Source organism: Natrix helvetica, assembly GCF_964273705.1.
Source record: "Natrix helvetica genome assembly, chromosome: Z".
In the NCBI taxonomy this organism is placed as follows: Eukaryota; Metazoa; Chordata; class Lepidosauria; order Squamata; family Natricidae; genus Natrix; species Natrix helvetica.
The window spans coordinates 22,193,239-22,217,277 of NC_138554.1; the positions used below are offsets into that span (position 1 = coordinate 22,193,239).

General features: G+C 42.5%; 2 protein-coding genes across 2 annotated transcripts in view; one reads left to right on the top strand and one right to left on the bottom strand.

Moving 5' to 3' along the window:
* Positions 1-329: 329 nt before the first annotated feature.
* IZUMO3 (IZUMO family member 3) lies at positions 330-19,405 on the top strand (the record flags this gene model as incomplete). Its single annotated transcript, XM_081970420.1, has 9 exons — positions 330-454; positions 12,119-12,236; positions 12,772-12,946; positions 13,039-13,113; positions 16,194-16,283; positions 17,684-17,752; positions 17,960-18,040; positions 18,602-18,692; positions 19,332-19,405. The coding sequence occupies 9 exons, from the start codon at positions 330-332 to the stop codon at positions 19,393-19,395; spliced, it is 888 nt and encodes a 295-aa protein (XP_081826546.1). The 3' UTR covers positions 19,396-19,405.
* A 1,121-nt stretch (positions 19,406-20,526) lies between these two features.
* The window catches only part of IZUMO2 (IZUMO family member 2), a gene marked incomplete at both ends in the record, with an annotated part of 14,716 nt that continues 11,203 nt past the window's right edge, over positions 20,527-24,039 (bottom strand). The window contains one exon of the mRNA XM_081970421.1: positions 20,527-20,654. Coding sequence (XP_081826547.1) covers positions 20,527-20,654 — 128 coding nt within the window. The remainder of the gene's footprint in view (positions 20,655-24,039) is intronic.

The window sequence follows — 24,039 nt, forward strand, 5'->3', positions numbered from 1 at the left end:
GCTCTGGGATTCACCCGACCAACAAAAAAATTAAGGCAATCCAAGACCTCCCTACACCTCGCAATCAGACCAAACTGCAGCCGTTCCTCGGGCTCCTTAACTTCTATAGTGTTTTTCTAAAGCAGAAAGCCACGTTTGCTGAACCTTTGCATCAGCTTCTCAGCAAACACGCCACGTGGTCCTGGGGCAGAGCTGAAGCAGCCGCATTTGCCACGGTGAAGTAACTGCTGTCAGCGAACACGTTTTTGGTCCAATATAGCCAGACCCTGCCACTTGTCCTAACATGCGACGCTTCCCCGTTTAGCATTGGAGCCATCCTCAGCCACCGCATGCCAAATGGAACCCAGGCGCCCATCACCTACTACTCACGAACATTGTCTGCTGCGGAGCGGAACTACAGCCAACTGGACCGTGAGGCTCTGGCTGCAGTCATCAGCATTAAACAGTTCCACGAGTACATCTACTGCTGTGACTTTGAACTATCATGGACCACAAACCATTGCTGGGCTTGCTGGCTGGGGACTGGCCTACTCCTGCTTCTTTGTCGCCGCGAATGACCAGATGGACAATCTTCCTAAGTTATCGTCTCGCCATCGACATGGCTCTACCTTGGATCATGCCGATGCCATGAGTCGAAGCCCACTTCCTGAACTGCTTGCAGACCCTACCCCCGAGACGCCAGTCCTCCTCATTGACTCTCTTGAGGCTGGTCCTGTCTCGTCTTGTGACGTCGCCCGCCACTCAGCAAAAGACTCTACATTCCAACAGGTTTGAACTGGGTGTGGAGGGGGTGGCCCAAGGGGCCTGTGGGGTCTGAATTTAAAATGTTTTACTGCAAATGTGATGAACTGTCAGTAATAAATGGTTGTTTACTATGGGGGGACCGGGTCGTTGTTCCACCCAAACTGCACATTGCAGTATTAGAGGCATTGCACATAGGGCATCCTGGAATTGTCAGGATGAAATCTTTGGCCAGGAGTTACATGTGGTGGCTTAACATGGACAGGGAGGTAGAAGAATGGGTGGCTACCTGTACACCGTGCCAGGAGTCCAGACCAGCTCCCCCAGAGGCGCCTGCTAAGGAGTGGGAGCGACCTCAAGCACCATGGTCTAGGGTGCACATAGATATTGCCGACCCAGTTCATGGCCAGACCTTTATGGTAGTTGTGGATACCTACTCGAAATGGTTAGAAGTAGTCCTCATGACCTCTACCACGGCAGAAGCCGTCATCAAGGCACTACGCAGACTTTTCTCCACTCACGGCCTGTCCGGCGTCTTCGTCTCTGACAACAGGTCCTAATTTATGGCCATGCAATTCGAGACCTATTTAGCAGCACAGGGAATCAGACATGCCCTGGTTGCCCCATTTCATCTGACTTCCAATGGTCAAGCGGAGAGAATGGTGAGATCTGCAAAAGAAGTCCTATCCAGGATGGGCCTGGGAGATTGGCAAACATGGGTTGAACAATTCCTCCTCATACAGCATATCATGCCAAGTGCTACCACTGATAGAAGCCCTTCCAAAGTTCTAATGGGTCACCGGCTAAGGTCCCACTTAGACTGGCTATACCCAAACTACTCTTCCGCGTCACTCCCAGATTCGATCGGCAAAATAAGAAACTTTAGTGTAGGGGATCAAGTTTATGCCCACAACTACGTTGGGGCAACTCTTTAGATTCCTGCCGCAGTAATAGGCATCACCGGGCCTCGCTCTTACCTATTAGAGCTCGAGGACGGTTGAAATTGGAGACAGCACATTGACCAACTCCGTGGCCAAATCTCCAACTGCAGTCTTAAGCAACCAGAGGTAACTCCTGCACGAGTTAACCAAAACCCTACACAAAACACAAAAGGAGCACGAATCCAATCCCGAAGGTACCAGGGGACTTATCTGTAATTGTTGCAGGCCCGCAGCGAGTTCCTAGCGAACTGGCTCCAGAAACTCCAGCCATGGCCTGTGAGAAGTTCCAGGAGTTTCCACCAGGCGAAGCCGCAGAGACAACAGGTACATCTGACCTGACTGAAGAACACCCACCAACTGAACTGCGCAGGTCTGGGCGAGCCACCAGAAAGCCTGCCTACCTGCGTGACTACGTCACAAGTCGGTTGAGCCCATCTAAGAGAGGAGGGGTGTTAGATACCAGAAACATTGGTAACGGTTTACACCAAGGTCCTCTGTTCCGGCAGGAACAGAGATTCAATCTGATTGGTCGAAGGGTCTGACAGCTCCCTATTAAATGGCTGCTGTCAGACTGAACCTTCGCTGGATTGTACATAGTTGACTTGTACTAATAAAGAGCTGTTTGTTACTCTGAAGCCTGAGTGTGCCTTCATTCATCCGATCCAACATAGAACAGTGGTGAAATTCAATTTTTCTTTTACTACTGGTTCTGTGGCCATGGCTTGGTGGGCGTGGCAGGGGAAGGATACTGCAAAATCTCCATTCCCTCCCCATTCTGGGGCCAGCCAGAGATGGTATTTGCCGGTTCTCCGAACTACTCAAAATTTCCGCTACCAGTTCTCCAGAACCTGCCTGAACCTGCTGAATTTCACCCCTGATGTAGACCTATTTAGTTTAAGTGCTCAGCCTATGGTCTGTATAGACATCTTTACATTTTTAAAACATCTCCATAAGTCTGGGATATTAGTTCCCTTAATTCTCAACTACTATGAGGACTTGTGTGAATAGTCCAACAGTTTTGGAAATATTGGGGGATGACGACACTGCTGGAATTTCAAATAAGAATTCTGCTTTTTCCCCAGAGTGTGAACAATTTTTGATTCTCCACTAATGGATTTCAGCCTGGTCAGGATAGCTGCTGGAGAGGTTGCCTTGCCCTGCTCTGTTGAGTAGAGAGTTCATTTTGCAGTTAAGAGACGCAATGTACCCCATTACTAATAGGTGAAGATTCACACACAGGATCATGGAGAATTTCTTTTGAAACGGCGTTTCTTGGGCCAGAAGGATTCATGTCTGGCCTGTTTAGGCAGATGGACTCACCACAGGAAAAACTGCAGACTGTGAAGACATAAAATGGAGAGAAGGGATGAGCATCAGAGAATGAATTCCAGCAAATTTCTTTCACTCCTGGTCATAAATTCATTATCCTTTCCAAAATGTTATTCCCCAGCCCATATCTTAAGTTGTCTCCAGCATGTTCCATTGCTCTGTATTGCTCAACCTTATCAACTACAGGATGTGTGGACTCCAACTCCTAGAATTCTTATGCTGGCTGAGGAATTTTGGGATTTGAAGTCCACACATCTTAAAATGGCCAAGGTTAAGAAACACTGCACTAAATAGTCTGCTGCCAACTCTTCTACCCATCACGTATGTTGCTTCTATTTTAATTATCCTGAACAACTGGCTTTGTATTTATTGTTCTAGCCAGAAAAACGCTGTTTCACAAGTTGTATGTGGCTTCTTGAGTCGGAGAAGAGAGTTGTCAATGAAAAAATTAAACCAACTTCCTTAAGGCAAATATTGTTTCTTGAATCCTATTCATTCCTCCAGAAGGAGCTTTTTCTGTTCTGAACAGAACAGTGAGGTAAAGTATTTCTCTGACTCTAATGTCTAATTTGGTCTTTTCGGGAACGAGGGACTTTTTAAATTAGCTTAATTGTATCCTAAGAAACATTAGGTTCTATGCATTGGCTACTTATCCCAATTTAAAAAGGACAATTCAATTTTTTGAAGGGTTGATCAACTCAAGTCCAATGTAAACATTAACAAGAAAAAAATAAAAACCTGGAAGATTCAAATATTTCCCTTCATATGCCCCTAAAGTCAGTCAAAACTGGCCACAAAAGAGACTTTTTTTTTTCCAAACAAATTTTTTATTGGTTTTACAAAAAATTTCAGGAAAAGGGATAGTGGATAGGTTACAAATTTTGACAGCTACTTTATGCAGGAAATGGCACTCCCCCCAATTCTCATAACTTTCACTTATTAATACATTAAGTTGTTACTACTTAGCAATATTTTGACAGCATATTTTAACCTTTTATCTTCAAACGATTTCAATCTATCTTATATCAAACAGAAAAAGTTCTCTGTATTAGCAATTGCATTGTTTTTCTAATTCACTTTTGTGATCTAAGTTTTCTCGGTGTTGCCTCTTCTCCCCCCACCAGCAAGGCTCCAGCACCTCCCGTGTCCTGTATGTCCCGTGTGGTATCATCAGCTTTATCCAGGAGGACTTTGTTTTTTTCCATGAAGGCCTCAGCCTCCATAGTTGTATTAATTCTAACTCTAGTGTCCTCCCAGAATATCAGCATACCTTCTGGCATGAGCCATCTAAACCAAATCCCTTTCTGGTATAATTTCTTCGCTAAGAGTGAATATTTTTTTCTTTTATCTCTAACTTTCTTTGGGATTTGTTTCAAGATGGCTATTTCTCTATCCTTGTATTTTAACACTTGCCCCCTTTGTGCACTCAGAATCTCATCTCTTGTAGTCTTTCTAAGAAATTTAATGTGGACCTCCCTTGGAACATTATGTGTTCTGGCGTAGGCTGAATTTACTGTTTAAACCAGGTCAATATCCCATCCCAGCTGTTGTCTGTCTTTTTTGATATATTCAGCCAATAATTTTGTCATAATTTCCCTCAAATCTTCATCATCAGCCTCAATTACATTTTGAAATCTAAGGAAAAAAGACATCCTTTCAAACTCCATTTTTATCTGATGGTTCTCAAGTTCTTGGTTTCCTCTCTGGACCCCCCTCACCTCCCCCCTCATCTCAGCCGTCCCCTCCTCCAAAACTTCCAATATTTGCGTATTTTGGGCCGTTCGGTTCTGATTTTCTCTGAGCTGTTCGTTCATTTCTTTTAGTTGATTCTTCAGTTCCTCCTGCCCCTTTAAAATCTTTTGGAGCATCTGTTGGGTTAGGTCCTCCTCAGGGGGCTTGGGCTGCAACAAAGATGTTAGTGTCTGTTGCCCGCTGGGGCTGGACGTTGAAGACGTTGGGGCAGAACCAGCAAAGCCTGGTTTCCCAGTTGGTGGTCTTTTTGGTGCCATTTTGGTAAGAAGAGCTCAGAAATGTCTGTATCAATACAGGAAGAAAGTGATTGTAAAAGTGGATAGCCGAGAGAGATCACGAGGCAGGCAGTCCAGACAAATAGAGACCTTTTCTAAAGTTCAAATCCAGGCAATAAAATCCATTGTTCCAAGTCCAGAATATAATGTATCAAGAAATATCTCTGAGTGTCATGGAGACAAAGACAAAATGCCAGCAGTTTCTGTGGGTGGAGTCAAATTTCAGAGTACATGAAGACAACGGAAGTGTGCCATCTTGCCTTGCCAGCACCGGGATCAGAAGACAACAAACCAAAAGTTTTCAAAGTTTTCAAAAAGTCAGATCATCACCTCATTTTCACAATTGCAGTAAAGTAGATCTGCTGCTTGCTATGTGTGTGATTTCATTCCAGAGCTCTCCCCCCTCCTCCTCCTCCAGGGGCAGAGAGCAGTTTAGAGCCGCTTATCCGGGGGGGGGGAATCCCCCTCCCTCCAGTCACACTTCCCAGGAACGGATTGAACGTTTTTAAAAAGCTGGCAGTCTTTTTTTTTCAGTCAAGAAAGGGAACGGGGGGAATTTCCACCTCACCACATTGCAGCTGCAGCCTTCAAATCGTCGATCTCGCCCAGCTGTCTCGACGGAGTCCCTGCGCCTCCCCTTTTGCCTCCTGGTGCCTAGGGCAATGCAGGGAGCCCCCCCACGGCTGCCGCTGATGCAGAGGACCCCCAGCTAGCCGCCCCCTCAGCAGGGGCCCCTACGAGGCTCCCTGTGCCCCCCCGATCAGGGGGGAGCCCACCAAGAGCGCCCGGGCCAGCGAAGCACGCCCGTCGCGTTCAACAGCCGGAACCGGAAGCCCCACAAAAGAGACTTTTTGAGGTTAGACACATTTTTCGTATTGTTGGAAATCACAACTGGAAAAGCTCTAGGACAGTGAGGGCTAACCTTTTTGGTGCCGAGTCCCCAAAGTGCTCACACAAAACCCCAAAATGCAATGCGAGCCCCCCTGCACATGCACACGTATCCCTTGCGCATGTGCTTTGCCCCCCCCTCACCCACTTTTGGCTTCTAGGTTGGTGCAAGAGGCTTTCCAGGCCCAAAATGGGGCGTGGGGGGGCCTCATGCGGCATCCCTGCGCCCTGTTTTGGCTTCTAGGTTGTTGCAGGAGGCTTTCCAGGCCCAACATAGGGTGTGTGGGGGGCGTGCGAACTCACGTGAAACTCCAAAATGCAATGCGAGCACCCACCCTGCACATATGCCCCACCCTGTGCATACGCATGCTCCCCGGACCCCGCGCATGCACAGTAGAGAACAGCTGGCTGGCAGGAGACACACGCACATGCACGGTGGAACTGGGCTGGGGTGACAGTTGGCCTGCCCACTGGCGCAAATTGGTGTGGAGCCTTGTTCAAATTGTTGAAAGGACTGTGCTGTAGACTGGAGATAGATGATGTCGTATCCCTCCCCCTCTGTTGAGTGAGGGCTGTTGAACAGCCTTCAAATAAAAACCAGAAAGTGCAGTTGCCTCTTGAAAAAAGCACCTTTGGGGTTCTCTAAAAGCACCACACAACCAAGCACCACATAAATAGTATGCATAGAACAGCCCAGTGCACACATTCTGGAGAGAAAGAAGTTCTCTGTGGATTGGCTCCAGCACAAGTCTGAAAACTTGGAAAAATAAGTATCTGGTCCCAGTGGCCAACTTAGATTGGATCCTGCAACATTATCCCAGGACAGAAGACCAACACAACCACAGAATTAAAAGCAATTCTGTTTATTGATAAACATCCCATTGAGAAGGTGTTGACTTTAGAGCCATAGATAACTCCTTCAGAACTGCAAACTATTATTTGTTTGTTTGCCTATACTTTACCTTTACTTTTATAAATAACCCATAGCAACAAACCCAATCAATAATCATTTCTCCAGGTTCCCTCACAACAACAACCCTGTGAGGTGAGGTGAGCTGAGAGTGAGTGACTGGCATTCTAGTCCTGCCTTAACCACTAGACCAAACTGCCTCTCATCAAACTACACTGGAATTTCAAATGCAGTAATTACATCTGGACTAACTCTGCTGAGTAACAAGGTCTTCAGCTCAGCATCCTACCAAGAAGCACAAACACAAATGTTTTAATTCATCAAAAGGTTTAAAAACAATTTTTTTTTCTCAGAGCTGAGTTGATGCAAAGAAGGGGTATCATAAGGGATCTGTTTTATCCATCTGGCAGTCATCTGTATTCTCGAAGGCTAGATCTTGTAGCTTGACTAATGTTGTAAAAGATCTGTTCTTCACAAGATGATAGTTTTGTATTAGAAAGATCAATGATCTGGCTTAGCAAGTGACTGCTTTCTGAATGAACAGAAATGGAAAAATTTGTGAGAAGAAAACAGAAGAAAAGGCACTTACTTTCCTTCACAAAAAGATTAGATGCTTCTTCCAAACGCTTGATGAAGTCTGCTTTTTCCAACTCTGCTTCCTTCATCAGGACTTCACGATCTTTTGGTAAAAAGAAGGGAGACAACAGATGCCAAGATTTTTGAGATATAGAAGAAGGAACAGCTGCTTCAGGCTGTGGAACGTACTGTAAACAATGGATAAATCAAGTATTCTAAAGAGTTTATTACAATTTCTTGAAAGGACAATTGGATTTTTCATTAATAAATAGGAGGCAATTAATGAATGTTTTGCTTAAATTAACCAAGAGTAGTGGTTGGAATTTGATCACTCCTGATCAAGAATATCTAAAATTCTAACTGGAATGAGAATTTAATGGAATTCTTAATTGAATCGGTTTGTTATTAATACAATTCTTAAGTGTCCCAAAGGTGCTTTTTCAGGAGGCAACTCAGGGGTGAAATCAACTTACCCTTTGCTACCGGTTCGTAAATGTGAGTGTATGATAAACCTCAAGCCTGCCACATATTCAAACATATTCTACTGTGGGAAACTGGGAGGGGGGATTGGATGGAGCATGGGAGATATGTAGCCAAAATAAAATTCCTTCTCAGGAAGTCAAGGTCATCTTGTCCCTGTAGCTGGACGTATGTGGGTGGGAGGAACTGGGTGGTGAAAAACTGGAAGCTTTCAGATTCGGGTTTTCCCAGATGTCCCAACATGGCTCTTCTAATAAATTGGAACTTTGAGGAATCCCTAGCCTTGGACTCTTATTGGACTGAGGATGCTATTTGGAGCCCTAAAAGAACCTTTGGGACACCCATGACCTGGATGACTGAGAATCTATTGCATTAGTTAAAATTTGGCCCACCAAAAAATGAACACTGTGTATGAGTTTAATTAAGGGATGAATAATATTTAAGAGTTGGAAGCCATAATTAAGTATCTTCACTTTTTGAAAGACCAAAAGGGGACATTCAGCAATGGCTCCAGAATGGATCATCTCCATTGTCACCCTAACACAGTGCTTCTCAATTATTTTCTGTCATGCCCCCCCTAGGAAGAAGAAAACATTTCACGCCCCCCGCGCGACTGTAAATAGTATCATTTGTCTATAAAATTGTTATAAGTACACCTCTGCATAACACTGTATCCTTATTAACGTATAAGAGAATAAAAAAAGAAAGAAATGTGGATCAATTTACAACAAAGAATAGCTTTATTAACTGTAGCAGAAAAGATTTAAAGGAGCACAGGATTTAAAGGAACACAATATTAAAAAAAAACTTTAACCTGCAAAACAAAAATATATAAAATAATTTGAGCTGAGCCCCCCTTTACGGAGCCTCGCGCCCCCCCCTGGGGGGCCCGCCCCACTATTTGAGAAGCACTGCCCTAACACAAGATAATCTCCATTCTGGTGAGCAAAATATATAAATCTATGTTAGGGTGAGATTTAAGAGTGAGGATGGCTGTAGATCTCTCAGTGGCAACTTATTCCCATACTTTTACAGATAGTCCTCAACTTACAACTGTGATTATGGAGCCTGGAATTACAGTCGTTAAATCATGCCAGTTGTTAAGCAAGTCACCACATGACAATGCCTGATATAATAATCTTTTTTGTAGTGGTCATTAAATAAGTATGTTGGTTGTAAAGTGAACATGATAGTTGTTAAGCGAATGCTGTGGTTTTAAAGTAAATTAATTGTCTGCAACGGGTGACTTTTGCGGGAAACCAGAAGTAAATGCCGGTTTTTGACAAAAAAAACATAAATTATGGTTACATAACCATAATTACTAATTAAGCTAATTACACATAATTACACTACAAATGGCCATAAATGCGGCCCCGTTGCCGAATGCCCAAAATGCAGTTACAAGATGGGGGGAGCGGGAGGGAGGTCAGGCATTGTAACTTTGAATGACATCTGAGTGATCAGTCGTAAGTCGAGGACTAGCTGTAAAAGCACCTCAAATCTTGAAAACTGGGCCATTTTGTCACCTACAAGACATTTGTTAAGTGAATTTTGCCCCACTTAATAAACTTTCCTGCCACAGTTGTTAGGTGAAGCAGTGCAACTGTGTAATTAGGGGACTGCTGCATGCAGGATGAACTTTATACACGTCTGATTAGGAAAAATGTATGAATGCCAAATTAATTTTCTTGAAACAGAGACAAATTTCTTGACAGTCAGGACATGTCAGGGCGATGTTTTTCGACCTTGGCAACCGTAAGATGTGTGGGACGTCAACTCCCAGAATTCCTAAGCCAGCCATATGTTAGGAGATACTATAATAGCATGAGATCACAAGCAATTTGTAGAAGGACAAGGGTAATTCAGTACCTACTCTCTTGACTTTTCTGTATAATTAGCTCGAGATGATGGAAGAGATTGCCAGCCTCCCGTTCCATATGTTCTCGTTCTGCAGGCAGAGACAGAGACACGCAAAATGATGTTTGTGGAAACTTGCTTTATCAGATCTTCCATGCGCACTCTTGCACTCTATCAAAAGTAACCAGGACTAACTTAGAACTTATCCTACTACATGATGGAGCAGTTTCCAATTTAATACTCTTAAAAATAACTAGGATTGCAATGCCTACTAGTATTCTCAGTCAGCATGGCCAAACACATTAGAGCAGGAGTGTTCAAACTTGGGAACTTTAAGACTTGTGGACTTCAACTCCCAGAATTCCCCAGCAGCTAGGTCTTAAGAAGTCTTAAAGTTCCCAAATTTGGACACCCCTGCATTAGAGGATGTCAAGTTGATGAAGGTCATTCAACTTGTGTATTATTCACTCATGCTAAACCCAAAACTTAACTAACACAAACATACTTTGCATCCATGTAGGACTATATATTTAACAGAAATAACATTTTCTGATTTTATTTTGTCTGAAAAAGATCCCTGTTTTCTCAACCATTGCAGAGAGTTTTTAATATTTTCTATAACACGCCCAGATCACTTGAGGCACATGAAAGGCTGTGGGGTGTTTGTTTTGGTTTTTTGCCAATTTCAAGGAATGCATTTTGGAACATCTGGAATATGCATAAAGCAATGTTCCTCATGAAGCATCCCCTGCCTGAGTCCTTCATTGGTGTGAATTAGCAAACAGATTTTGTGTTACGCATTTAAAAATGAATATTTGTTTCTTTTCTTTTTTTCAAGTCATACAACATTTTTAATGAATAATTTTCTCAAATTCAGGCTGGTCTGTCTAGAATTCCTGATTGGCTGGAAATCTTACACAGATAGTCCTTGAGTTATGATCACAAATTGAGCCCAAAATTTCTGTTGCTAAGTGAGACATTTGTTAAGTGAATTTTGCCCCACTTAATAAACTTTCCTGCCACAGTTGTTAAGTGAAGCACTGCAACTGTGTAATTAGGAACACAGTTGTTAAGTGAATCTGGCTTCCCCATTGACTTTGCTTGTCAGAAGGTCGCAAAAGGTGATCACATGACCTTGGGGCACTGCAACTGTGATAAATATGAGTCAGTGGCCAAGCATCTGACATGACATGGGGATGCTGTAACGATTATAAATGTGAAAAATGGTCATAAGTCACTGTTTTCAGTGCTGTTGTTATTTTGAACAGTCACTAAGTGAACTGTTGTAAGTCAAGGACGACCTGTATAAACTAGCTTGCTATGATTTCCTGACAGTTAGAACAATTAATCAGTGGAACATAAGTTGCCTCCAGAAGTTGTGAATGCCCCAACACTGGAAGTCTTTAAGATGATGATGGATAGCCATCTGTCTGAAATGGTATAAGGTTTCCTGCCTAGGCAGGGGGTTGGACTAGAAGACCTCCAAGGTCCCTTCCAACTCTGCTATTCTATTATATTGTATTGATGTGGCAGTTTTTGCCAGATGACATCTTTAATGTTTTTAGTATCTATGTTGTATTACGTAATCCTGATTCTTTCTGTATGTAGATGTACAGGTATTTTATACATGGTTGTCGATAGTGATTCTGGCGCGCATAATATGTTCTGTTAATACATTTTGTTCGGGTTTAGTAAGTCACAACTGACTTTAATTTGTCTCCAATGACATTTTAACATTTAGAGACAACCCTAAATTTTCATTAGATGTTAACTACTGTGAACAGCTTATATTTTGATGCCTTTTCCCCTAAACAACAATAATCCAACAAGCTGAATTTGAGAAAAATGCAAAACAGTTTTCTGAAACATTAAAATGTTATGGTTTTCTTATCTTTTCTTATTATTGTTTTAGAAGAGCTAATTTTCCAAAATACATTTGAACTCTAGCAGATTTTCTTCAACCTTAAATCACTCAATGAAATCATTAAAATGTTATAAGCGGTGGTGGGTTCCGGATCCCGTCACAACCGGCATGCTGCAATGGAGCCAGGCGTCCATCATGTGCATGCGTGCTGCGCACTCTTACACACCCACCACCTGGAACGCTCCAGCTGCTCAGCGGAGCATCACGCAGGCGCCGTATGCTCCGTGCGTGTGCGCAAATGGCCCGGTTGGGTCAAATACAGGTAAGGAGGCGGTGCGTGCGTACCGAGGTGTACTAGCCATAACTCACAACTGGTTCAAAGTACTGGGACAGTTTTGTTGCTTTGTGAGCTGTAATAAAGACTAATCATTCATTCATTCATATGCATAGATGTTCGTGTTCTTTAAGAGCACTTTTTTCAGCTTCTACGCTTTCTCTTATACAGCCTCCAGCACAAAACAGACATCAAAACAGACTTTGTGTCTCAGCTAGGCACAGTCTGTGATTCAGAAATGGCCATTTCACGCTCATCAGAAGTTCCTATCAGAGGCAACCCTGCTCAGGTCTTCCCTTAATGTTATATACCCAAATATCCACTGCCATAAGAAGCAAGCTCTTTAACATTTCCCAGGAAAAGTGCCCCCAGCTGATTAGAGGCTGTTGAATCCTTCTGCAGCAGCAAGTTAGCATCGTAAATAAAATATGCAGCAGCATCTGGCCAGCAACGGAGGCAGGTACCAGCCAGTTTCACGGGGACTGCCCATAGAAGTAATCCGAGCAGAGAGGCTGTAGCCATGAGAACCAGAAATCAAGAATAGCACTTCCTCTGCCAAGGTGACATCAGCAATGGCTTCTGCATCATGGAACATTACTTCCTGTTCTATTCCTAGCATCACAAATGCTCACACCCACTGCCTAGTGATTTGTTCTTTCTCCTTGGCAACATGTCCCGGAGTCACGGAGGTAGACTTTCTCCTGCCATTGCAGACTTCAGGAAAGAGGTTGCCTTGGTTACAGTTTACAGTCCTGTAAACTGTTGGTCATGTCATGGTGCTCCAGGTTGTGCTGGCCTGCTTCTTATGGCTTTTATCCTTCCAGGGAGTGGCCAGCTGCCTTCAGTGTGACCCCCGTTTCTTGAAACGGGTGGTGTCCCTGCTGAAGGAGACCCTGCCAGGTGACCTTCCAAACCACGATTCCCTGATCACACGGCACATCCAAGCCTTGACAGATTTGCACGCCACCTTCCTTCGGAGGAATTATGAGCGGATTTTAGGTGCGACCAGAAGGCGAACAAATTTTCAAGGCTGGGAAGGGTGGGGATTAGGGCATGATTACAAGGTGACATCTGTGAATGTTTTTCTGCAGATGTCCGAGGAGTGTTCGGGATCAAATTACATATTATGAAGCAGTTGCAAGCCATCAAAAAAATGCAGTGGAAAGGTGAGCAAGAAGAAACTTGGGTAGGGATTGCAACCGAGTGTGGACTGTGATTATAATCGGCCTTCAGGAAATAATCCCCTGTTAATTATCTCTATAAATGCAATCACTAAAGTGGGCTCTTCTCCATAACCAATGTTGGAAACTTGTGGTGCTCCATATATACGTACGTACGTACGTACGTACGTACGTGTGTGTGTATGTGTGTGTGTGTGTATCAGCTGCCTTCCAGCTGACCTTCTTTTATTGCCCTGAACAGGAGGGGATTTTGCAGTATCCTTCTCCTGCTACGCCCACAAAGCCACGCCCACTGAAGTAAAAATGACAGAGCTAATTACAGGTGGGAGGCGGGTAGATGGGCTTATCACGTGTGCAATGGCCACATTGATCAATGATGTATAAAGGCAAATATCTCTTCAATGGTAGTTTTTACACTCTGACGATGTCAGCAGAGGCTAACAAAAGCGAAGTGGATAATATATTTTAAGTTTCAGAGATCACAATGTCTCTTGTCATATGTGTATGTGTGTGTGTGTGTATGTGTGTGTATAAGGATATGTGTATATGTATATATGTATATGTATATGTGTGTGTGTGTCTTTGTGTATGTATGTGCGATACACACACACACACATATGTATAAATATATAAACACATATAAATACATGTATATTTAAATATATAAATGTATACATATATTTATACATACATTTATATATTATTTATATTACCTTATACACATATACACACACACACACACCATGTTTCTTCTAAAACATGACCCACCCCAAAAAGAAGGCCCAGCACTGTTTTGTGTGCATGCATTAAAATTAAGCCTTGCCCCCAAAACCTGACCCTATTTAAGTGCTTGCTGGAGTGGATAACAGAAGGCTTTTTCAGGTGGATGGTTACTGGTAGCTGGAGTGACTATTACAGGTAGGCAAGGGTGCGCGAAGTGCATGGGTCGCGTCACTCACTCTTCTTGGCCAAGAAAGAAGTGGCCCAGTGGCCAGGCAAGGCACACAGGGAACACAAAGTCTCTTGGTGATTGGTTCAAACTCATCAGGTCGGCTTTCATGCGCCTTAAAGTGGCGAGAAAGAACTCACCATCTATACTGGTGCATTACATCTTCTGGCAGCTACAAATCTTACTGCCACTAGTGAGGAATGTTGGAAAATTGAAGTCACCAGAGAAATTCCACTCTTAATCTTCTCTTAAATCTTGTGGCCTCACACATTGCCTCCATTAAACGAATGGATTCAGATATAGCAGGGGTGTTAAACTCAAGGCCTATGGGCCGGATCAGGCCCGCGAGATGCTTAAATCTGGCCCGCAGGGCAGGCCTGGAAATAGTAAAGGATCAGCCCGTGCCCCATTTTGGCCAGCAAAGTGCTGCAGGAGGCCATCTAGGCCAAGAACAGCCACCGGGAGTGGGGGGGGGGGACATGTCCACACACACCCGTGCCTCATTTTGGCCCGGAGACGTCCATCCACGGAGGAGAAGTACAATGCTGATCCAGACCTCAAAGAAATCCAGGGGTTTCAAACTGGATTTGTTTGAAGCCGTTATCAGCATTGTACTTCTCCTCTGAGGATGGACGTCTCCTGCAGCACCCTGCGGGCCAATGAAGCCAAGTAGATATTTATTGTTATTGATTTCACCCCTTCTCCCCACCATCAACTGGCAAAAGCTATTCTGCTAAAAATAAATGTAGTTTGTAGGTCCTCCACTGCACACCTATGTTCAATACTCTTGCTGGAGAGGTAAAAAAGCCATCTTCCCTCCTCCAACTCTTAGCTCGGAGTGGTGATAATAAAATTAGAACTGACCTATAAGGAATCTGAATTGAAAAGGCTAGGCCTGAATCAAAAGTCATTCAGGGCTATCCTTGAAGGAGGCACTTCTCTCTTATTAGAGCAGCCTGGTTTTTCCTCAGACTTCTACGCAAACATAACAAAAGATGCCATTGCTTTAAGAGTTCTGGGATTGGATTTCTTGAAGTAGCATCATCTGCTTGCTTTATTGATTTATGGTTGGAGGCTACAAAAACACTTCCCTCCATTCCTGTTCAAAGGCAGGCTGTTTTAATGAAATATATCTACACTCACATAAGATGTGGAACACTTCTGAATCTGTGGGGTCCTTGGTGCTCTCTAAGCTTGGTTGTTAATTGCAGATGTTACATTACCCAACATTGCCAAAAAGGCATTAAGAATGGTTAACCTAATTTTGTGAAGCTTCTTCTCCGGTAACATTATATTGCTAACTAGGCCATACAAATCCTTTGCCAGACCAATTCTCGAATATAGCTCATCTGCCTGGAATCCACCCTGTATATTTATCGGACATTAACACGATTGAGTGGGTCCAGAGGCATTTCACGAGGAGAGTACTCCACTACTCTGTTCACAATAGAATCCCTTATGTCACCAGGCTTGAAATTTTGGGTTTGGACAATCAGGAACTGCGCTGCCTGCGGTCAGACCTAAGCATAGTACACAAAATTGTCTGCTACAATGTCCTACCTGTCAACGACTACTTCAGTTTCAACCACAATAATGCACAGGCAAACAATCGATACAAACTCAAGGTAAACCACTCCAAACTCGATTGCAGAGAATACGACTTCAGCAACAGAGTGGTCAATGCCTGGAATGCTCTACCTGACTCTGTTGTTACATCCTCAAACCCTCACAGCTTCAACCTTAAACTGTCTATCGTGGACCGTACCCCAGTCCTAAGAGGGGGCGTGCATAAATGCTCCAGCACGCCTACCATCCCTGTCCTAGTGTCCTACTGTCCCCATTTGTATTCATTTCCTTTGTTCATGTCCATGTTCATATTTATAGCTGCTGCTATCTTGTAACATGTTTGACAAACAAACGAACAATAAATTAATGAATAACTAAGTAACATCATCTGCAAGAAAACAGCCAAGCTCAGAGAGCATCAAGGACCCCACAGTCCAACCATGTTGAACTACAAATATTCTATTCTACTTGTGCTTTTGAATCTTCTCCAGTCCAGTCTTACTCAGAATCATCTTCTCTTCCATTTTCTCCTCTTCTACCTTCCTCTTAGGAGTTTTGCTGTGGCAGCTCTCTATGTATCAGCTACGCTTTTCCCTGAGAAAGAAGATTCACCAGATTCTGGAAGAATTTGCTGATCTTGGTACCAATTCTGAAGAGTGAAAAAAGAGGAGGCAAAATTTCCAGCACAGCCTATCTCCATCACGTATATGTGTATACACACACACACACACACACACACACACCACACACTTAATAACTTTATGATAGTGTTTTCCAACCTTGACATCTTTAAGATGTGCGGACTCCAATTCCCAGGAATCCTGGGAGTTGGAGTCTACACATCCTAAAGGTGCCAAGATTGGAAAATACTGTTTTAGGAATATCTATTTTTATAGTAAGTACTGTCTTTTTTTGGACTATAAGATGCACCGGAGTATAAGATGCAGCAAGATTTTGAAGAGGTAAATAAAAAAAAAGTTTTTGCACTCTGCAGGCCTCCCAAACCCTCTGCAGGCCTCGTTTTTTTAAAGAACAGGGCATGCATGGGCTTTGGGAGGCTTGTAGAGTGCTCCTGGGGGCTGGGGAGGGCAAAAACGAGCAAAATAACAGCTTGTTTTTACCTTCCCCAGTCCCCAGGAGCACTTTGCAGACCTCCCAAACCCTCTGCACATCCATTTTTGCGAAAGGGGCAGGGTTTTAGAAGGCAAAAAATGCTGCACTCAGTGTATAAGACGCACCCAGATTTTCATCCTCTTTTTTGAGGGAAAAAGATGCGTCCTATACTCAAAAAAATACGGTATTCCGGTTAAATGGGATGGCGTGCTGGTAGGGGTGACTCCAAAAATAAGCCTCTTAGCCATGTTGGATTGTGAAAAAAGGATCCCAAAATCTATACTTAGATAAAAGTATCAAAAGCATTCGAAGCACAGGAGATGGGGAAAACCCAAGCAGAAGACAGCTCCATCCAAACCCTGATTTGCCTTTAAAGACATGTTGGAAAAGGTGCTTCTGCAAATTCTGTGTCCTTTTGGAACCAATCCTCCCATCTCAAAGTTCCTTGATACTATCATGGCAGGAAATGGGGGGGTATCTACCAGGGGTCAGCGGATGTATGTTGAAGAAGTCCAAATGATGTCTGCAACTATAGTTGACATCTTGAATTTTACTCTTTTTTTGTGGCAGAAAGAAATCTGCCTTTTTCCTTATAGAAATTGTGGGCCTTTACCATCAATGAAACAAGATTTATGTAGGGCTCCTCAGTCCCTTGGAGACGGGGTGGGAATGGGGAAGTGTTGGAGTTTATTTCTGTCCAAAAATCCAAAATATCCCATATATCATTCAGTGCCCTTCCTTAATACTCTAGCTTAGAATTGCACTCACTCATCAGTTCGAAATATATTAATTTTATTTAGAAGATGCCAATATCAAAATTGTCCCTTGGAGGAAAACCTATGAGACATCCTAAGACCACGTATCTTGTTACTATACTGTTAAATTCTTTCTTGCTTATCATTCTGTACTAGGAAAAAGTGTCTTAAGAGTTTTCAGTCTCTAAAACAATCCTCTTTTCTTTTCCTTTGCACCTTCTAGCTTGTTCAGAGGACTGCAGTAAGTATCAGACAAGTTTTGACCTTTAAGTCTTCTGTTATTATTTACTACTTACACTAGTGTTTCCCAACCTTGGCCACTTGAAGCTGTGTGGACTTCAACTCCCAGAATTCCTCAGCCAGCCATGCTGTCCACACAAGTAGCCAAAGTTGGCTAAACACTGGCTTAGACTATGGGTGCTTTTTTGAAGTCATTATTCTTTTGCAGCAGTGATAGAAGGACCTGTTCTGGACTGCTGGACATGTCTGCGTATCACCATGCAGTGTTTTGATGGAGAAGTCTGTGGAGGTACGGATGGAGAAAGGGAAGGGTGATTTTTTTTATTTATTCTGTGTCTCAACTCATTGCCTTTTGAATTAGTCTTCCCATCTCCAGATACGTTAACCTATTGTTAGCCTTAAAGGTTAGCAAGGTTCTTTAATCTGTTAAAGATTAAAGAATGTGGTTTACAGACATTTGGGACCTCATTTGTCCGACCTCAGAAGGATGGAAGGCTAGCCCTAAGATAACTTCAAGCAATCACTAAATCACCAATCATAAGTCAAGGTCTACCCGTACTTCTCCCTTCTTGCTCCCATTTAAAGATGCCCTTTTAGGCAATTGGACCAATATACTGTTGGGGCAGAAAGAAACTCTATCCCAGCATTAAATTTTATGTGAGTTCATGCAAGACTAAAACAAAACACAGTTTTTGTGATGGAAGCTGCTTATGACTTGAAAAGTGAGCCCATCAAATTATGATCCAATCGAAAAATATTAAGCAACCCCAATATTCACTGACTGTGAAGAGTCCTTGCTTCCATGCTGAGCTTGATAACAAAAAGCTAAAAAAGATTTTCTCTTCTTCAGTGGAAGACAAACGTCTGGCAGAATACAATGAAATCGTTCTTTATGTGTTCCTTGTTTGCGAGTCAGTGATAACCACTTCAATCATACTTGTGTGAGTAAACACCCCAAATCCTATGAATTTTCCCAAATGATAAGGAATACAATCATTAGATTAATTCTCCTTACTACCTTTGTTCCTAAAGAAATCACAGGATGTTAGTGAAATGGATTTTCTTGTAAAACTGGTGATTATGTTTACCCCCTAAAGGATCTGGAGACTCTTCCTATTCCATGCATTGCTGGAAGAGTTTCTGTACAAGCACAAAATTAAAATTTATAAAATGAAAACCTTGATCTTTTTGAAAAAAGTAAAAAAAGCAAGAGTTCCAAAGCACATTTTCTCAATTTTGACAGCTTTAAGACATTTCAGCTCCCAGAATTCCCTAGCTAGTATGAATGCTGGGACTTGAAGTCCACCGAAGCTGCCAAGGTTGAAAAATATTATAGAAAAAAAAATAGGAATGCCTTCATAGGTATGACTATTTTGTCATGTTCCCTGATGTGTATACTTGTGCTATTTTTGGGGGGGCCACAACATTGATGGGCAGGATCATCCTGTGGTATATCCAGGCAATATGAAAATATAGTAGAAAGAAAGCAAACAGAAATCTGAAAGGTTTGGATGAAACATTTATCCCTTTATTTTTTATTGGTCAAGAATTTGTGTAGCTTACTTTATTTATTTATACAGGGAGGCTCGACTTATGACCACAATTGAGATCAGAATGTCTGTTGCTAAGCAAGATGGTTGTTGAACAAGTTGTGCATGTTATGTATTTCTATGTATGGACTGTACACCGCCCCGAGTCCCTTTGGGAGAGGGGGCGGTATATAAGCGCAAATAAAGTAAAGTAAAGTGCCAGATTTTACCACAGTTGTTAAGTGAATCACTGTTGTTGTTAAGTGAATCACGCATTTGTTAAATAAATCTGACTTCCCCCATTGACTTTGCTTGTTGGGAGCTGACTGGGAAGATTGCAAAAGGTGATCACATGATCCCAGGACTTTGCAACTGTTGTAAATGCACGCCTGTTGCCAAACCCACAAATTTTGATCGCATGAACATAGGGACGTTGTGATGTAAGTGTGAGGACCAGTCATGTCACTACTGTAGTTACTCAGTGACAACAAATAGTTGTAAGTTGAGGACGACCTGTAAAGCAGAATAGTATAATTTACCACCTGCTTTGTCTGCTATTATATGTAGATTTGAACTCAATTCATGTCCATCAGATCTAAGAATCTTCCCTCTTTCCTCACCACATTTCCTCACTTCCAGGTACATGGTGTGTTTCAAGTACAGGAAGCGCATGCTGCTAAAATCTTTGGGCTATTAATTGCATATATAGGCCAGAAGGCCATTTCAGCGACTTTTCTTCATTCAAAGTATTCTTGATCTTCATTCTTGACAAGCCTGAATAAAAGAAATCCATTTGTAGGGAGAAGAACATCTGTCTTTTTCTTTTTAGCAGATTAGAATCACTTGTTTTAAACTAGGGAGTAAGTTTGCAATCACAAAGAGATTTGTGTTTATTACGGGGAAACACGGGGAAGGAGATAAGAAGGCAAAATACGTGGGAATACCAATCTGTGAGCAAAGGTGCCTTGAAGGTTAGGATGGGCTGGTCGGTCTTCACACTCGGAAGGTCTAAGTCATCTCAGTCAGCAGGTGTCACTTAGGAGTGAGGAAGGGGTAGATCACAGCTAAACATACTGATAGATCTGACTTCTCCAGTACACAATAATCCTAGGAGAAAGGTGGAATTAATGACCCTCAAAAATCTTCATGAGGTGTAGTTATTTGTATCACATTTAGTACGGAAGAACGTTTTAAACCTTTAAACCAAAAATTGCTTCCTAAGGGGACCGCAGGCTGTTTGCAACACTTACACACCCATGATGACCAGGAACAAGATTCCGCCCATACACAGGACAATGGCAACTCCAGTTCGAGCGATGTCTGGATCCACCAACGATTCCCCGAAGCGAAGGGCCAGGCGGTCTTGGTTATCAACTAAAGATAAGGAAACCAGATTTGGGTTCAAAACAGCAAAATTCAGCCACTTCTCCTTCCCAGGGCTAAATCTTCTACTCCAAGCAACCCCCATTTATTTCTTCTCTACGCTTCAGAGCTCCTCCTGCTTCCAAAATGGAAGGCAGAGATTTCTGCAAAAGCACATCGTTCAGGTTTAGCCCCAGAAAAAAGAAACTTGCGTCAAGACACAAAGGCTAATATAAATAATAAGCAAGGGAGACAGGAGGCCTGCAACGGAAGGGGTTTCTCTGACCTGAATTGGATGGGCACCTGTGTAGGAGATATTTAGATAATCTGGGCCTCCTTCAAATGTGGCTGAACTGACGTATTTTTCGGAGTATAAAACGCACCTTTTTCCCTCAAAAGAGAGGGTGAAAATCTGAATGCGTCTTATACACTGAATACAACATTTTTTGCCTCCCAAAACTTCGTCCCCTTCACCAAAATGGCCTGTAAGAAGCTTTCAGAGAGTTCCTGGGGGCTGGGGAGGCCAAAAATGAGCGAAAAATGGGCTGTTTTTTTGCTCAATCCCCCCCCCCCCAGTCCCCAGGAGCACTCTATAAGCCTCCTAAAGACGATGCATGCAATTTCTTTGACATAAAATGGGCTTTCTTAATCCTTTTTTCTTGGTTCTTGGCCTTTTGACCAGGAACCCTTTTCCTTGGAGTACTCCCAATAAAAAAACCTGTACCTCGTGCCTGGTGTCCATCATTGGCTTCGGCACCAGGCTCAGACCCAAATTGGGGACAACAGCACCAATCTGCACTAGCCCAGCCCTGTTCCACTATATATTAAGGAGAGCAATTGCTGGTTATTTTTGTTATCAGAGATGAAATGTTGCAAGGGGAAACAAAGAAAAGGGAACGCACCAATTACTTTATTGAATTGGCTCCCACATTAAAATAATAAGTACAACTCAGCAGATTAATTACTGAAGCAGAATAGGTCTTGTCAGTGAGCGAGCATGCTGGCATGCTATTTTGCTATAGCATGCAATTGGAAAATACTTTAAAATGGCAGTCTGGTTATTTCCCCAAAACAATTGTAAGTGCTGCCCTCTGCTGATCAAAGCAACACACAAACAGGCTTTGAATCAAATCCTGTTTTTCAATCATTCTCTGAAACATTTGCAGGTGATCTTCATGGTTGGCTTCCAACCAGCAAAGTCAATGGGGAAACCTGCAGGAAGTTGAGAGTCTCAGTCATGTGATTTTCAGTCATGTGACAGTGCATTTAATAACTCTTTAATAATAGTCATTTGGTCAATCACTGCAGCTGGAACTGATGTAAGTCAGCATGTTCCTGTGACATTTCACTTTACGACTGCTTCACTTAGTGATGGAGCTGCTATGCAAATTGCAGTTGGGAAATGAAGGCTACTTTAAATTCCAACTTTACTTACCAAAGCACTGACTTAGTGACAAGCAATATGCCGCCGCTGGTAGGCATCTTCTGCAATTAATTACTGTATATGATAGTGATCCTGCAAGGGGATGGGAGGATAGAGAAAGAAAGTTTGAGAAATTAACTTTTAGAATCACCGCACAAGGAATGACTAACTCAAGATAACCTACCTGCTCTAACCCCAATTCATGCAACAGATGGGAGCAGCTCAAACAATAAATGGGCCCAGGCAAACACAAAGAAAGTAAAACAAGTTCAGCCAGGACTCTGTAATTTACTTGAGAAAGGGCTGCACTGAATTTATGTTATTAAAAACAGCAGGGCTGTTCACAGGATGGAGTCCAACAGTCAAGATAGAAGCTACAATTGTGAGATTGAAGTTCACCTGTTTTTTTAATCTTTGAACAAGAAATGTTTTTTTCCCTTTCTTTTAATATTTGACTACAGATAATATGCCAAGATGGCTCATAATTGTTTCTTTTGTGTTTTTTTTGTCTGCTATCTGTACATCTTTTTTTGTTTGTTTAAGTTTTGGTTTTGTTGTTAATTGGATTTTTTGGTATTGGGGGGTGGTTTACAGGTAATTAAACCATCCCCTCATCTGGGTATTCTGTCTTGTATAATATCCTATGCAACAACATTCCAATGAACCAATCAGGGCGAGAAAAAGATATAATCCAAAGTTTCACAACGTAGTGAACCTGGGAACCTGTCTGTCAAGATTACAAGTTGTGACAATTGTAAAACAGGTCAATCGAATTACCAAGCTGATTTTATGACCTTTTTTGTGGTGGTCTAAAGCAAACATTGCAGTCATAAAACAAACCGCTGCTTTGGTTCGCCATGGGCATGATGCTAAAAATGAAAGTAAGTGCTGGCTTTTGCGGTCAATGATCACAGGACACTGCAAATACACTGCATAATGTAGCCATGTTGCCAAGCACCTGAAATTCCATCATGTGACCATAGAAGTGGCTCAACCATTGGAACTTCAGAACTAAATTGTAAGTAACCTCAGGGTATGTCTGTTGTAACTTGGAGTATTTGCTAAGCAAGTGGTCATAAATTGAGGACTATTGTACCTCAAGAATTCAGTTCCCTTTCCCAAATGTAGTACCCTAGACTTTGGTCTGAATTGCCTCTCTTTATGGATATTTCCTTAGATTTAACCCTTGGCTACACATAATGCAGAAGGTAAGTATGAGGACTTTGACAGGCAAATGTAAGAATAATTACCTAGGCAAAGGGACTATATTTTTTTAAAAAATCTTGAAAATGAAATAACATTCAGAAGTGGTATCGGCAGATACCTCCCTATTTCAATGAAGTATAACAAGGATGAGGGGACAGTCCAGCACCACCAGACTTGCAAGATTCTGTTATTGTAGTCAAATTTAATAAAAGTAATTTTAATCTTCCTTAGCAATAGCATTTAGACTTATATACCACTTGATTGTGCTTTATAGCCTTCTCTAAGCCATTTAGAGTCAACATATTGCCCCCAACAATTGTGGTCCTCATTTTACCAGCCTCGGAAGGATGGAGGTTTGAGTCAATCTTGAATCGGTCAGGATCGAACTGCTGACAGTCAGCAGAGTGAGCCTGCAGTACTGCATTCTAACCACTGCACCACTACAGCTCTTGATTCCCTGGTCTGACCCATCTAATGGGGCGGACACATAGATATTGCCTTGGTCAATTCTCTACCTTGTTCAACCTTCTCTAACCTGGTATTCTGTTTTATGACCACAACGACAAACATTAACCATGTAGTTTGAGATTTCTAGAGGTTCCACATCCAAAGTGCACCATGTTGGGGAAAGCTAATCTGGCTCATATGGATCTGGCTCCCATTACTCTCCAGCAATTCTTTCTTCCTTTTGTTGCTCTGTTGTGGTTTGTCACTGTTTGATCCACATGTGTGCAAGATAATTTCCTACACACTTCTGTTTTTTGCCTT